Source organism: Pyricularia oryzae, chromosome 6, assembly GCF_000002495.2.
Source record: "Pyricularia oryzae 70-15 chromosome 6, whole genome shotgun sequence".
Taxonomy (NCBI): domain Eukaryota; kingdom Fungi; phylum Ascomycota; class Sordariomycetes; order Magnaporthales; family Pyriculariaceae; genus Pyricularia; species Pyricularia oryzae.
The window spans coordinates 339,963-354,964 of NC_017853.1; the positions used below are offsets into that span (position 1 = coordinate 339,963).

The following is a 15,002-nucleotide window of genomic DNA, read 5'->3' on the forward strand; positions in this document are numbered from 1 at the left end:
TATTTTTGTAGTCTAAGTGGTGGACCTTCTCTTTCTCGGCCTTTGCCGAATCCCAGTTGCCATGTCCCTATTTTCAGCATATGGTTCTCACAATCAAGAAGCATTTTGCATCGCACGCGGGATTATGCGTAAAGCAGAGGATTTACGTATGCTCTCAGCAGGCCTTTCCAGCCCTGCTTGATATACCATCGCCCGATTCGGGCCGGACTGCTGCGCTAATGGGACAATGCAGGTCAAAAAAAAAGGTCTAAGCAACGTCCTGGAAAATAAAACACCTTCATTATAAGGATGCAAGCTTCCGGCTCAAGATAGTTGCACCCATCATTCAGGTCATGAGGATTTACGGTAATCTCCTGTTCCCTGACGGTCCTGACCATTTGCCCAAAGGAGCCTCTGCATGGCTTGTGCCCGACGGTTGTGATACTTTGGATTAGAGCAAATCGTCTTCTTACTCCGTATATACTGTACGCAAACACCAGTCCGCCTTGATTGTTGGACAACTCTCCTCTCTCGATCTCGTTTTTGCAAAACACTGTTCGAAACTTTTGTTGCTCTATTAGGACTTTGAGCGGGACAAGAACACCCAGATATATTTGCGTTTAGGCTTTTTTTTCTGTCTGTTATTAGCGCAAAACCTGTTCTAATGCTCAAGGCCAGAACTGATCCTCCAAGTTGGGTCAATTATCCGTTTGTCGGCATGACTTGGATTGAAAGTTTTGCTGCGCATGTCGTGCCATTGCAAATGCCTAGGCGGGGGGCCAAGGCGGCTGTGGAAAAGGTAAAGAAAACATCAAAGTCTTCATTTTGTTATGGCTTTGGTTTTTCTTTGTATATGACATAAAATAAAAGGTAATGCTGTCGTTTGCACTTAAGCAATTGTATGATCTGTTGGAGGATTTGGTGTACAACAGTACAAGATTAAATCGAATGTGAGAAGAACGAGGACCGGTGCTTGAACCTGATTTCTGGGGATGTAAGAATGTTGGGTTTCGATGCAATACACATTCGAAACCAGCTTCATACGGTTGGCTAGTTGCTATCAAACCATGACTTGATTCGAAAGTGTTAATTGGTTCAAAGACTCTAGTCAATTTGTGCGTCCCGACTCATTCTACTCTACAAATCTAACTCGTGTTAAACTACCTATCTACCTAAATATGTATATATAAGCTGACTAACGGCTGCTCTTATCCATACCACAGGTCCACAGCCAGCCCTTGGAAGTCCGAAGGATGGGCTAGGGGTGAAGCTACATTGGCGTTGTTACATTCATAGTTGGTGATTTTATTTGTACACCTTAATTACTTTAAACCTATTTATTCATGTAATTACCCGCCAGAACATTTGTGAGAGCAAGTATTTTAGCTTGTTGCACTTTTAATATTTGTCAAATAGACCTCGAGCTGAAGACAATGGAGCGGGAATTGGAAATACGGACTTTTGTTAATCAACAAGATCAAGTGCTGTTATTATACGCTGGTTACAAGCACCAACTCGGGATTTGAATAAGTACCTTGATCACGTTAATCGAGAAGCTTTCCATTGAAGCCAGCCTCTCAATTACATCACCATGGCTGTGGTCAAATCAGGCTGGTACCTGTTGCGAACTTGCGACAGACCTCACAGATATGATCCACGGAATCCTTCTAACTAGAGTGCTCGATACTAGCTCAGCCGAGCCTCAAGCCTGGCAAGGATTTCGCTCTCAAACATAAAACGAAGGGGCAGCGTCAACGAGAACACTTGGTGACACCTTTATGGTTTCCGAGAGTAGAGGAACAGGGAACTGGAAGGAAACAATCTTCGAGGTACACAGCTACTAAAACCATCCAGTAAACAATGTGTGTAATTGATCGCTCGAGGCTTTTTTACCCTCCATATTTCAAAGTGCTTTGTGATATCTCTTGCCGTTTTGATGTGGCAAAATGTAGACAAGGAGATATCTGTAGAAAGGCTAGACCCTAGCCACTAAAGTATGAGCTGTTACGTCGGCATCGGGCTAGAATCACTAGAGTTATCACGTAACGTCTGAAGAAAACCGACAAAAATCTTCCCGTTGTCTGCCATGCTCAATAGACCGATGCGGCTGATCGTGTTTTCGGCGAGTGGTAAATCACCAGGTCCCCATTGGTCCAATTACCCATCGGCGTACCTCACATTCTCACCAGCCCTTCCAGAGCTCACAAACGATTTGGAGATTCTATGTGAGGGAATAGAGTGAGCCTTCGTATGAATCATAGATTACATCAAACAATTAGATGCGTTGGCGGCATCAGGGGATGCAGTTCAAAAAAATGTCCGAGCTTCCCTGAAATGGCTCCCGTAATATAGCCTGCAAGGCCTGATAAAAGGAGTTGACTTTCGCTGATTGAGGTTGGATCTCTGATCGAGCTTCTTGTCGACATGAATGCGGTTGTCTGACAGTGACTCACGTCCACATCTGATGTCCTAGGGGCTGTGGACAGTGGGAGCCAGTCCGACCGACCAAAGTTGAGGGCATAGGCAATAGAAATCCTCATCTAAAAATGTGTCTTGACAATGATGTTCCCCAAACATTACCGGAGGATAAATATGCGTGAATGTAGTTGGATGATAACGCGGAGCAAAACACCAGGCACATTAAGAGAGTCGAGTCGGTAGAACGGGTTAGTGAAGGCTCCCTGGAGGCTGGCTGTCTCGGCACTGTGGTTCAAGAGCGTTGTTTCTCCTGAATAGGAAGGCACGTCGTCGGGCAGCTGGCAAAGCTTTCTAGGCTACCGAGAAATCTCTCCATACAGAGCCAGGGATCAGAAGTAGCCAAAAAGTACCAGATACAAATACAAAAGCCCACTGGAAATTTGTAGACCCGCATTTCCATCTTTTCAACACAACCACAAATCTACCAGTAAGTCTGTATCATCAACGATATCTGGAGTTTGTTACCCCTTGGCAGGTCACAAGTCCCCAACACTAACACCATTTTATCCACCACCACCCACAGCAACAGAAGCAGCAACAACAATAACAACAGCAACACCAACAATGTCTGCCCAGCAGACCACGACGGGGGGCCTCGCCCGCCCCCAGCACCAACCACCCTGCCGCGCCTGCCACCTGGCCAGCCGGCAGTGCCACGCCAGCACTCGCCCGGGCGGCGGTCCCTGCGACGGGTGCGCCCGCGAGGGCACGCTCTGCTCGCTCCCGTCCGCCTTTTCCCTGGACGACGGCCCCGTCGTGTGCACCGCGCGCGACGCGCTCAACGACGCGCCCCTCGACCGGGAGGCGCAGCGGCGCTGGGACTTCCTGGCGACGCTGGCGACCTTACTCCGGGAGGGGGTCTACGTCGTCCCGTCGCCGGCCGCGAGGCTGCTCGACGGGTTCGGCGTGGTGGGCTGGGACGCCGTGCCCGACGAGGGCGTCCTGCGCGCTGCCGCGTGGGCGGTCGGTCTTGCCGGGTTGGAGGGGGAATGGGAGAGGGATGGGGAGGAGGAGGTGGGCCAGGTGGGCCAAGAAGTTGAGGAGGAGGAGGAAGAGGATGAAGAGGAGGAGGAAGAAGACGAGGAGGAGGATGGGGATGGTGGGTTTTCTGACGGTAAGTAGTGACTGGCATGAATAAATACACTGGCATGTCCCTTATTTTCTGGCTCAACATGTGCTGACCTCCATCGTCTGGCTGTAGTCGTCGTCGACTGGATCATGCAAGGACAATGGGATTAGCTTCGCGGCGTCCCCATACTGATGTTGCTCCGTCGTGTGTGACCAGAAGACTGCGGCGTCGGGGCTTGCTCGGGGTGTGCTTCACTGCACGCCCTGTTCTAGCGTTGATCGCAAGCCGCCTGCCATCCACTAACCTCAAAGAGGAGGAGAGGGAGTGATGACCCTTGTCCTGAGAAAAAAAAAGAAAAAAAAAACGACCGTGGGATTTGTGCCGCCCTACCTCGCACACCCTCGTTGTCTTGAGTTATTCCCTGGCATCTCTCCACTCTTGTCTGGACTTGAGGGCGCATATCTCTCCTTTCGAAAATATGTCTATTTTAAAGACTTTCTATCAGAGCGAGGGGAGAAGGACCAAGATAGGTGCTGCTTAAGCTGCCACATCAGACAAAACCTCCCAAAGAAGATACCAAGAGCCAACCCACAGAGCTCTGAACAATACCCAACCCACCAGACGCCACCCAAGACCAGGACAAAAAACGACACTCAGAACTCAGACCACCATCTTCAGCTTCAGATTCGGTGAGGAATGCTCTCCCTTCTCAACAATGGCTTCTTAGCCGCCACGAGCGAGTTCTTGCATTCCCGGCCGTTGGCCAAGTCGTCGAGGTTCCTAAACGAGCACTCGGCAATCTCGGTCAATGCCTCCTCGGTAAAGAATGCCTGGTGTCCGCACACGACCACGTTGGGGAACGTCATCAACCGCATCAGCTCGTCGTCCTGAATGATATCGGCAGAGTGGTCGTTGTAGAAGAGAGCGCCCTCGCCCTCGTACACGTCCAGCGCAAGACCTCCCAGCTCCCTGGCCTTGAGGGCCTTTATGACCGCCTTGGTGTCAATCAGGCCTCCTCGCGACGTGTTGATAAGAATCGCGTCTGGCTTCATTTTTGCCAGCGTTGTGCTGTTGATCAGGTGCCGAGTTGCCTCCATGAGTGGGCAGTGCAGCGATACAAAGTCCGACTTGGAGAGGACTTCATCAAGCGACTCGTAAGATCCACCGAGCTTTCCGACTTCCTCGTTCTGGTAGACGTCGTACGCAAGCAGCTTGCAACCGAAGCCTACCATGATGCGCGCAAAAGCGATCCCGATACGGCCGGTGCCGACGACGCCAACAGTCTTGCCATGCAGGGTACGACCCAAGAGACCGTCGAGGTTGAAGTTGCCCTCGCGCACGCGGTTGTATGCCCGGTGCGTCTTGCGGTTCACCGTCTGGAGAAGTGCAACGGCAAACTCACCGACTGCCTCGGGCGAATATGATGGTACGTTGGCGACCGACAGGCCGAGCTGACTGGCGCAGTCCAAGTCGACATTGTTGAAGCCTGCGCAGCGAAGAAGGATTGTTGTCACTCCAAGATCTGATAAGCCCTCTAAGACTGGGCGGGAGAGGTTGTCGTTGACGAAGGCGCAGACTGCTTCGGCACCTTTGGCGAGCTGGACTGTGTCTGGTGAGAGGGGGAAATCAATGAATGAAAGGTCGATGTTGGAGAGCTTCTCATGCGCGGCCTGAACCTGACTGAAGTACTTTTTGTCGTAGCCCTTGGCGCTAAAGATTGCGAGCTTCATCTTGGTCGTGTTGAGTTCTGTGCTTTCTTTGTGTTGTCTGACTGACTTTCCGCCTCGGGGCTCAGTCCAGTTTCAGGCTTTTTCGATGTGATATAGGGATGGAATCAGGAATTTTCAGGTCGATTGTTGGCCCGGTAAGAGACTAAGAGCCGAATTGAGCTTTCAATGGGGCATAGAAATGAAAAGAGAAAGTGATCTTCAAATGTTCTGATTGATTGAAATGATGCTGTTTGTGTGCTCTTTGATTTTCAGGATGTGAAATGGTGAGGGATACTGTCAGAAATCCATCGACGGTTGGGCGCAAACTGCAGCTGGAAATGTTCCTTTTTAATTATAGTTGGTCCCTGGCCGACGTCAATGGTGGGGTGTTTGTCACCTTCCCTTACAGCAGGCGAGAGGTTATGCTTGGCAACTGCAGCCCAGAGTATTGGCGGTCCATTCTCGTATGATGGGAGTTTCCGGCATGTTTTGACAGCTGCGCCCTACCTTTGCATGCAACCTGAGGTATTATTGTGAGAGGAACCTGATTTCGCGGGCCGCATTGCATTCTAGTAGCACACATCTCGGAGGTAAAAGTACCAATTTCTAGAACAGTCAGTCTAACTACCTAGATATTTCCGGCGGTAGATTGGCCAACGGAACCGCCACTCGGACGAATGCAGTCTCCCGATCGGGAAGAAACGGCAGGGTTCTTACAGGCAGGACAGGCAGGCAGTTACCGGGGCTCATTCTTCCCTAATCCTTCCATTATTGATAAACGTTCTATGACTGTCACAATCACATGTTCAGGCCACCTCCGAGTTATCGTCAGCGGCTTTTCTTCCCACGTGGTCAGTTTTCCAGCGAGCCATATTAAAATAAGCGACCAAGAAAAAGAATCTCGTGACCGAAGCCCAAACAAATGGATTAGCCGCAGCAATTCATTCCCAGCTCAGTCCCGCAACCTCCCTTTCCACCGCCGCCAGTGGATCCAACCTCAGTGCATCGTCCCTCAATTCTCCGGCACGACGCCTAAACTTCGCATCCCCCAACACTTTTTTCACGGCTTCTCCGACCTCCACCGCACTTGGCGGCGCCGCCCCAGTCGGGTCGGCCAGATAAACTCCCATTCCGGACCACTCAACACGCCTCCCAATGTCGGGCTTGTCGAAAAAGCGACCGGTCTGCACCAGCGGCACCGCGTGCGCAACAGCATGCGTCAATCCGCCGTATCCGCTGCTCGACAGAAAAACGTCGGCGTGCGGGAGGATCGCGTCGTAGGGGAAGTAGTCGAGAACGTGACAATTTGCCGGCAGCTCCCCGTTGGCGAAGGAGCTCGCGTCTAGCGTAGCGCCCTTGACGCACAGCACCACAATCACCACGACGTCGTCGCGCCCCGCCAGCGCCTGCACCGTCGGCACGATCAGCTCGTTGTGGTCCAGCACCTCGGTTCCCTGCGCCACGAAGACGACCTTCTTGCGCCCGCCTTCGTGGCCGATTGAGTAGGCTGCGCTGTTCTTGAAGACCACCTCGTCCCACCACGCCGGGTACTTGAGCCCGCTCGGTAGTGCCTTGGGTGGCAGGGGGCCCGCGAATTTTAGGTGTGCAGGCCACGACGGTGTAGGGAACTCTAGCCCGCGCAGTCCCATCTGCAACGTCACGTCGTGGCATACAGTGGACGCGTCCCAGAATGGATGCCTCAGTCCTGATGCAGGGTCGTTGAACGGCTCCAACAACGTGTCGACCTTTTCTGCGCACGCCATCATGGTGAGACATTTACGTGCGCGGTCCTCCGCCTCCTGGTTCCATGCCTCCTGGTGAGCCTGCAGCGTTCGGGTCTTGCCTTCTTCACTGTCATCGTAAGGAAGGCCTGATCCCCACGGTGGTCGTTCAGCTGCTGCCCAATACACTGGAACTACACCGATTCCGATCGTCTTGATCTTGACCTTTTCCAGCCCACATCCAGGTGGGAGGTGCGTCTTCAGCTTGAGGGGCAAGGTCCCCGAGAAACACGTGTCCGAAAGCACTACGATCCTTTCCGTTGCCCAGTCTCTCCCCATGATTCCGGTGAGCGCCGTACATACAGACTGGAACCCACTGGGAAGCAGCGTGGTGAACCCCTCGTCCAGCGATGCGGCATTCCTCGCGGCTGAAGTCGGCGCCGACACGATGGTAGGCCACCAGGACACGTCGTCGAGCGCAACAGCCCACAGGCCGATACAGGGGCTATATATGGCACCGATGGCCTCGATGGCATCCCGCCAGCGATCCGTCCCCAGCATCGTGACATTGTACCCATGCTCGATCAGTTGGGCGCTGATTTGCAGGGCCGGCCGCATGTGGCCCTCGCGCGGGGGTACCGCATAGAGGATCTTGGGCTTTGGTGGCGGCTGCTTGGTTTCCATTTTCTGTGCTTTGGGATTTGTGAGCGACAGCCGGGTTATTTGCTGGTGATAGTCGTTGCCTAGGTCGAGATCAAGATAAGGTCCATAGAGGCTGAGTGGGTATTACCGCACGTTGACGAGCGGAAACATCCGTGGGGTAGTCGAGTCCCGAAGTGATCCCATGACTGCGGTTATCTGGAGATAGAGTGGCCTCAAGCAACATCCTTGAGTCGTGTATCGCGAAATGGCCTTTTATGCGACGTGCTACGTAATAGAAATTTCCCAGTCCCCGAAATGACATCGCCGTGGAAGCCCCGCCTCCATTGGAGAAAGACTGACTCGATCATGTGTATGTTTCGGCGTGGCTCTTCTCTCTTCATTTCTTTTCTGTATCTGCTCTATTGTGTCTCCCGTAGTCATGACGACACTGCTAATTCGTAATGAGGATAGATAGGCTTTGGCCCAATGCCCTGAGATGCGTAGGATTAATCCCTGGTCATATCGGGAGTCAGTTCAAAGGGAGACATCAGTCCTCGTCATAAAACACCATGGCCCGGACCTCGACGCTGAACCTCGGCCGGCCGTTTTTCTCATCCATGTCCGGGTCCTTGAAGGCGGCGTGCGGCACACACTTGGGCCATCCTTCCCGCTTGGTGGTGTCGACCTGCGTGAAGAGCAGCACCTCGTCCGTCGCCTGATCGTTCTTGTAATACCACTTTTGCGCCTCGTTGGCGCGCATCTCGATGGACTCGGCGTCGTGGTCCGGGAACTTTAGCGGCACCCGCACGATGTCGTCGGGGCTGATTGACCGCGCGTCCGTCACGGCGAAGGGGTCGCGCTCGATGGGGCGGACTGGACGCCACATCTATTTTAGGGGGCAGGATTTTCGCTGTTAGCTTTTGTGAAGGCGCGCTTGTTTGGCTTCCGAAATAAGCTTTTTTTCCCCGTGGGAACAGGGAACCCACGTTGATGATCTGGTACCGCGGAAGCTTAAGAAGCGCCTCGACGTCGTCCTTGATCCAACGCCGGGCCACTCCCTCGGCCGCCCATGCGGACTGGTCGACATGGCAAGTGTACAACGGCCCGTATGGACCTTTGTCTGGCTCACCGTCCTCAGGACCGCTGCGGAGGATGTGGGTGAGGATGTGGATGCTGTGCGGCTTTGGTCTGCGGTTCCTCACTGCCATATCAGCGGTCTTGATCCTTGCCAGAGCATAAGTCATTTTCCCCCCAAGGCAAACTTACAGGCCAGGAACCTTGTGCAAAACCCCCTCCAGAAACTCTCTCATCTCAGGGTAGTGCACCCTCTTGACCAGCTCATCGTTATTGATGTCGGCCTCGATGTTTTCCAGCTTTGACTTGTGCTTGGCAAGCTGGAAGCCGTGTGTGGCAAGACCGTACTCGGCTTCATTGCCTGTGATATCGGTAATGGTCACTGGGGCGTAGACCTTGGGTGTTGGTTTTATGGGATCGTCTGGGCTGTAGTTGTGTGGGCGGTGGAATCTCAGTCATTGTTTCTCGTTCCTGGGGTGTAGATCATAGGGCTGTAGATCAAAGGGCTGAGAGGATGACAAACTTCAACGTACCCCCCAATTATCATAGGCTCTGGCGCAACACCCAGCGGCCCTCCGTAGAACTGAATCTGGGTCTGAACAACCTTCCTCGGACTCTCTGCTTTCTTGTTCGGTGTGCTCTTCAGGTTCGTGGAGGGTACCTTGTCGGCCAGGGACAGGTCCTTGAGGGCAGCCTCCAACTCTGTCTTGGTCTCAACCGTAGTAGTCATTTCGGCGGCCATTTTACGTTTGGCTTTTATTGCTATGTGTGAGCCAGACTAGGACTAGTCTGTCAGCGGAAAGTTTGACAGGCAAAAAGGGGATATCGCTTTCACTTCTCGGAGTCTAAATGGAGGGGCAAAAGACGAAGATAAGCAAAGTCAAGTGCCATCTCAACCCGCATCCTGGTCGCTGATCGGCCCCTCCCCCCGATGTAGCAACCGGGTGGACTCCGGGGTCGATACAAGCAATCACTGCCAAGATTACATCCTACAGATTGTCCGGGGTGGTCCTGGGAGCCTGAGTCGCGCGTTTATCGTATTGATGGATACTGCCTATGTCCACAGACATCTAAATGACCCAGTTACTCTATGAGTACTACTTAGGCTTCCTTAGTTTCTTGTGTTTCCCCATGGCACCAGTTTTTCGGGAACAAATCAAGAGCGAATCCTGGCTTGCCAAGAGAAAAAAAACCCCAAAGTCTGAGCTCCAACCAACGCCGCCGAGAACCAACGTAGAAATCGCCTTGTAGCCATGGGGGGTGTCGCATCCATCCCGAGCACGGACCCAGCCTGCACCCTGCAGGTGATCGGGGCCGGCTTCTCCCGCACGGGGACGGTGTCCATGGCGCTGGCTCTCGAGAAGCTCCTCGGGGGACCCGTGTGCCACGGCGGCACGCAGATGCACATGCTCGGCGACGAGTACGCGCGGCGGTGGGTCGAGGTGTATGAGGCGCGGCACGACCGGCCGGAGCTGCTGAGGCGGCTGAGGGAGGTGACCAGGGGCTTCGTGGGCATCACCGACATGCCGGGCGTGCACTTTGTCGAGGAGCTGCTGGAGCTGTACCCCGAGGCCAGGGTGGTGGGCGTCAGGAGGGATGCCGACAGGTGGTGGAAGAGCGCCAACGAGATGCACGACAAGATGACGCCGTGGTACATGGATGTGCTGCTGTGGCCGGTGCCGACTTCGAGGTGGTTTGCGCGGTGGCATGAGCTCGCGATGGAGAGGACCAAGGAGTTGGGGCTGTTGCCGTTTGGGCCTGGTCAGTGAATGAATCCCCGCTGTGTTTGGGCGTTTTCTGGGCGATACTGACCTACATACCTGCTCTGGTCGTTTTTTTTTTTGCAGAATATCTCGACAGGTATAACGACTGGGTGTCCCGGGTTGTGCCAGAAGAAAAGATTGTGTGGATGGAAATGAAGGACGAGTGGGGACCGCTGTGCAAAATGCTCGACAAGCCAAAACCAGACTTACCTTTCCCAAGGGCCAACGATGCTGAGGCTGCAGAAGGGCTTATCAGAGAAAAGGTCAAAAAGGCCACCTTCATATGGAGCGGGATAATAGGAGCCATCGCCATCTCTGCCGCCGTTGCTCACCGTATATATAGGCATACGTAGGCGACGGCCTTTAGAGGCCAAGGGCGGCGGGCCAGCGGGGGTCTGTTCTCTTGTATTCTTGGGCCCTTTCGGGCGGCGGCGTCGTGAGCCAGTCGGAAAACCTTCCGATCGGCGTGCGGCGAAGCATCATCACCGTCGCCATGCCGGCGAGGTGGATAGCGAGGTGCTGTAAATTTTGTAACCACCTTTGTTAGCGGCTGGAGACTCTTCATCCCTCTTTAATTCTGCATCCTGGGGGCCAAAGTGGCGTTACATGGCAAGGTGTAAAGAGCATATGGCAAACGTTTGTACTTACCATCCTGGTTACATGAGGCATTTTTGCTTGTTGTGAGACTGGAATCAGTGAGTGAATATGTCAAAACGCGCCTGTTGTGCTGGGTCTGCTAACGTACTGGTCCTTGGTAGTCTGGTCTGCTCTAATTATCAAGTACTAGAACTAGTCGGTCAGTTCAAAAGTGAAGGAACTTTGAGTTGCGACGCTCTTTACATACCTTCCTTTTCGGGAAAAGAGTCTGCCGGTCGGTAGGCGGTGGCAGATGGCGTCAAGGGGTTTCCATTATCCATACATACAATCTTGACACTTAGAATTTTCTCACTTCAGCTCTTCATTTTCCAAAACAGCCTACACCTGGAGGATCGACAATATGTGGAGTTTGTCAGCCCATATATTTTGGCATCGTGGTCATTTTGAACGCATAAGGGTCTCTGATCATTGTCTCTTCAATTTGTGCTTGCCTAAGCAATTTATCTAATCTCCAAAGGAGCCTCTTCCCTAGCAAGTCACAGATTGGGGTATGCTGGACTGCTCTATTCACAAGAATTTAAAACAACTAACCCTTCACTCGCCTGCACCAGACCAACAAGAACTCATCTTCGAGCCACAAGTTGACACTCCCCGCCACCAAGAATCTGACGAGACATGGACCTCGTGACCATCCGCTCCATATCCGAACCGTTTGCATCGGACCTCTGCAGTGTCGCAACCCTCGAGCTGCCAAAGTTGCGATGCCTCACACCGTCATTCGACTCCGCAGATACAGGCGAAAGCGGGCTCTCCCTTGGCGACAGCTGCAAAAACGCCGCATACTCGGGCGACGACTTCTTCCACCCCCTTACAAAGACCTCCAAGACCCGAGCGGCAGCTACCAGCAGCTCGGACTCGGACGGTGGCGGACGTTCCCGGCTGGCCTTTCTAGAGTCCGCACGGGCGGCGGCGACGTGGTAGAGGCCGTTCCTGCCGTTTCTTGCGTATTTCGGCGGTTTCGCATCGATGAGCGGGTTATAGACGTCGCGCTCGGGGCTGTGAAGCAGCGCGAAGCAGAAGCGGAGGGCGTGGTCCTCGGGCTTCCAGGCCGTCTTGTCGGCGTCGCCGAGGATGTGATGTGCCTGCAGCGGAGTGTTGACGATGCTGTAGGCGTCCGGGAGGAATGTCGGGTCTTGGCGGCCCGGGTGCCGTAGGCGAGGGATGAGGAATGATGCTGCGAATTCGGCAAAGATGGCATCGGCGTACCGGCCAAACGCCCAGTCCTCGAGGGAGCCTCTTGTCCATCTGTCTCTTGGGAGGCTGTGCTCCGCGATGAGGGCTGTGATAAATGCCTGCTTATCTGTGTCAGGTTGGGGCCTGTCTGTACGGACAATGATGGTGTCGTGGGACATTATGAGGGACTGTGATATACTGCTAGGAAGTTAGAAGGCAATGCGAAAGCTCAGTGAACTTACTGTTCAAGATTTCCAGTCGATTATGCTCTGAATCTGTTCCAAACGCTTGACTCCATGGTCAAATACGTGAACCGACGAGAAGGATGTTATGTATCTCCTTGAGGCAGGCATGAGCCTTTGTACGCAAAACATGCATCAAAGAACACTCAAGCGAGTCTTTCCAATGTGCCGGGAGCTTTCTGGTAGTAATGGTCTCATTTTAGGACAAAGAAAAATTCAAGGGGATGGGCTTTAGTTCAAAGGTCTAGCAGGCCTCTTTGTTGCATTAAAATCTCTAGCCTAGACGATTCTCGATCTCCCATCTAGGATACAAGGTTAGATGTGTTAAAGACAGCCACTTGGTATTCTGTATGACGGTCAGACTGGAGCCTAGGAACTATCAAAACATTAACGGTCCTCAGACAATCCCTAACGTTGCCGGCCTCACTGTACGGTGAACTAAGTAGCATTGAAATGTACTCTTAGTCGAACAATAGTAAGCGTAATGTGGCGGGAAATGGGAGGCGGGCAGCTAGGATGGTGTGTGCACTGAGAAAATCACAGCATGAATTGTGACTTTACGACCAGGCAGAGAGGCTTTGTTTACAGTTTTCAACCGCCGAAGCCTAGAATTGTAACCTAGCGCATTTGGTGGCTGTCCCCACCATAAGGACTATGGTCTAGTCTAGAATTCATTCCACACCTCATTCGGCCAATGCTCTTGCCCCACCCACTTAGAAATATACAGCGGCTATGAATTGCTAAATCAGGTGCGGCGGGGCAGATTTCGGGCCAATTTAATTTGGAGCTCTTCTTGCCTTTTCTCCTACAAAGGCTATATATATTCGCGTCCTTCAAAAAGCCAGAAATGGGCAAAGTCTTCTACCCTTGTTGCTCTCTAGTGTTCCCATAGTGCTCAAGGTTAAATCTCTTTCAACAACTGGCAGCAAAGGGACGCGCCCCTGTACTCTGTAACCTTCTTTCCATCTTGCGCACAAGTCGCTCGAAGAGGCAAGCTTTCTCATCGTTTGCACTCGGGGTTGGTTGTCATGGCCTTAAAGTTCCCATTGACGCACTTATTAAGAGGCACTGGGACACTAGGGGTAAGACAGTCTTCGTCGGTGAAAACAAACACTATAACCGTACGGTTGAACCTTTCCGTCAGTCATCCAGAATAGTGGTTTTCACATCCAACTGTCTGGCAAAAACAGTAGCAACAGAGTAGTAGTAGTAGTAGTAGTAGTAGTATTATTTAACGCCGGGCTCGGCCCGGCTCATTAGCCGGCCGTTAGCAACCTCCCGAGGGGTATCTCGGCGCGCTTTCTATTTTCTCTATTTACACAGCGGAAAACAAGGGCATAGAAGCGAATCGAGCCTGACCGGGTTCGTGCCCGGTCCTGCTTACAGGTTTGTTCACTGACGCGACCCCGTGCCTTCAGGCGCACGGAGGATTCGTCTGACGGCAGTTGACGGCTCTTCATCGAGAGGGGCCTGTGTCCAAACAGCGGAGCTGTCGGTCGTTTGTAGCCATGGAGACGAAGTTCCCAACAAGTGTGGGCTCGACGGCACAGGCGGGTGGTTGTTGTCGATAGCCAGCCGGGTTATCCTTGCCACGGGTAAGCGGGGAGGAGGTGGAGGGAGCAGGATTCGAACCTACGTTACTCAAGTAACAGCCATGGCGCTTAACCACTGCGCCATTCCCCCCAGAGTAGCAACAGAGGGGAAGGATGAGCAGGCTTCTTACTAGAACAGCCGTCTTTCAAGAAGAGGGCTTTGAGGCTGGCCACCTGGGCATTACCCAAGTTGACGCATGTTATCCTGTTCTTGAGCTCGGGTCGGGGCGCTTCAAATCTTGCTTCCATTTCGAAACTTTTACAATCCGTATCATTGAATGCATGAAAGATTGCCGCCCTCGGCACCTTGTCAACTTGCCGGCGAGACAGTGGGAAGGATTTGATCATATCGGCGTCGTCTTCGATCAGAGGGAAGGCAGCTGCGGTGGTTGCCAGGAGGGCAACAATGCCATTAAGAGAAAGCTTCATTTTTGTGAGTTGTTCGATTGTATCTTTTTTTTCTGGTAGGAACTGCAAGCAGGTGTTTGCTCCGGGCAACCAAAATTCCTTTCTTTTACTATTTGAGAATGGGAAAAGGGAACAAAGACTAGCTTCGTGTGATTGAACCACTACTGTGAGATCTCCAAAAAGGAAAGCAGGTGGCATCACCATGAGGCTGCTGCTCCATGACATTTTATAGACAACCTGATGCTGCCGCGAGGAGTGGGGGCCCTGTAAATGCATTTCAAACATGACATACTCGGAGTGTTTGGGATTCCCTCTGGCATATTTATAGCAGCTCCAGCATGTAACACCTTGGCGTTTTGCCGCTTTGAGTGAAAAAAAAAGTTTATTCGTTGAGCTGGGCAGTTCACCTACCAAGTGTTTCAAGAGTGCAAATATCATCCACTGAGTCTTGGCGTATTAATTCACGCCAGTTTAGAAGTGGCCTGAAGGTGTGTA

General features: G+C 52.6%; 4 protein-coding genes and 1 pseudogene across 5 annotated transcripts; 2 read left to right on the forward strand and 3 right to left on the reverse strand.

The window, feature by feature from the left end:
- Nucleotides 1-1,072: 1,072 nt before the first annotated feature.
- On the reverse strand, nt 1,073-5,602 carry MGG_08725 (D-lactate dehydrogenase). The gene has a single exon (XM_003719211.1). It carries the CDS (start codon nt 5,254-5,256, stop codon nt 4,207-4,209), a length of 1,050 nt encoding a protein of 349 aa, XP_003719259.1. The 5' UTR covers nt 5,257-5,602; the 3' UTR covers nt 1,073-4,206.
- MGG_08726 (uncharacterized protein) lies at nt 3,022-3,753 on the forward strand (the record flags this gene model as incomplete). Its single annotated transcript, XM_003719212.1, has 2 exons — nt 3,022-3,571; nt 3,659-3,753. 2 exons carry the CDS (start codon nt 3,022-3,024, stop codon nt 3,694-3,696), a joined length of 588 nt encoding a protein of 195 aa, XP_003719260.1. The 3' UTR covers nt 3,697-3,753.
- A 450-nt stretch (nt 5,603-6,052) lies between the features above and the next one.
- MGG_08722 (uncharacterized protein) lies at nt 6,053-12,533 on the forward strand. The gene is made up of 3 exons (XM_003719213.1): nt 6,053-7,968; nt 8,074-10,433; nt 10,520-12,533. Exons 2-3 carry the CDS (start codon nt 9,926-9,928, stop codon nt 10,786-10,788), a joined length of 777 nt encoding a protein of 258 aa, XP_003719261.1. The 5' UTR covers nt 6,053-7,968; nt 8,074-9,925; the 3' UTR covers nt 10,789-12,533.
- Nucleotides 12,534-13,963: 1,430 nt separating this feature from the next.
- MGG_17579 (uncharacterized protein) lies at nt 13,964-14,528 on the reverse strand (the record flags this gene model as incomplete). The annotated part of the gene is made up of 2 exons (XM_003719214.1): nt 13,964-14,139; nt 14,231-14,528. 2 exons carry the CDS (start codon nt 14,526-14,528, stop codon nt 13,964-13,966), a joined length of 474 nt encoding a protein of 157 aa, XP_003719262.1.
- MGG_20260 lies at nt 14,119-14,190 on the reverse strand (annotated as a pseudogene). Its single transcript has one exon. The product of its transcript is annotated as a tRNA-OTHER (tRNA).
- Nucleotides 14,529-15,002: the final 474 nt, after the last annotated feature.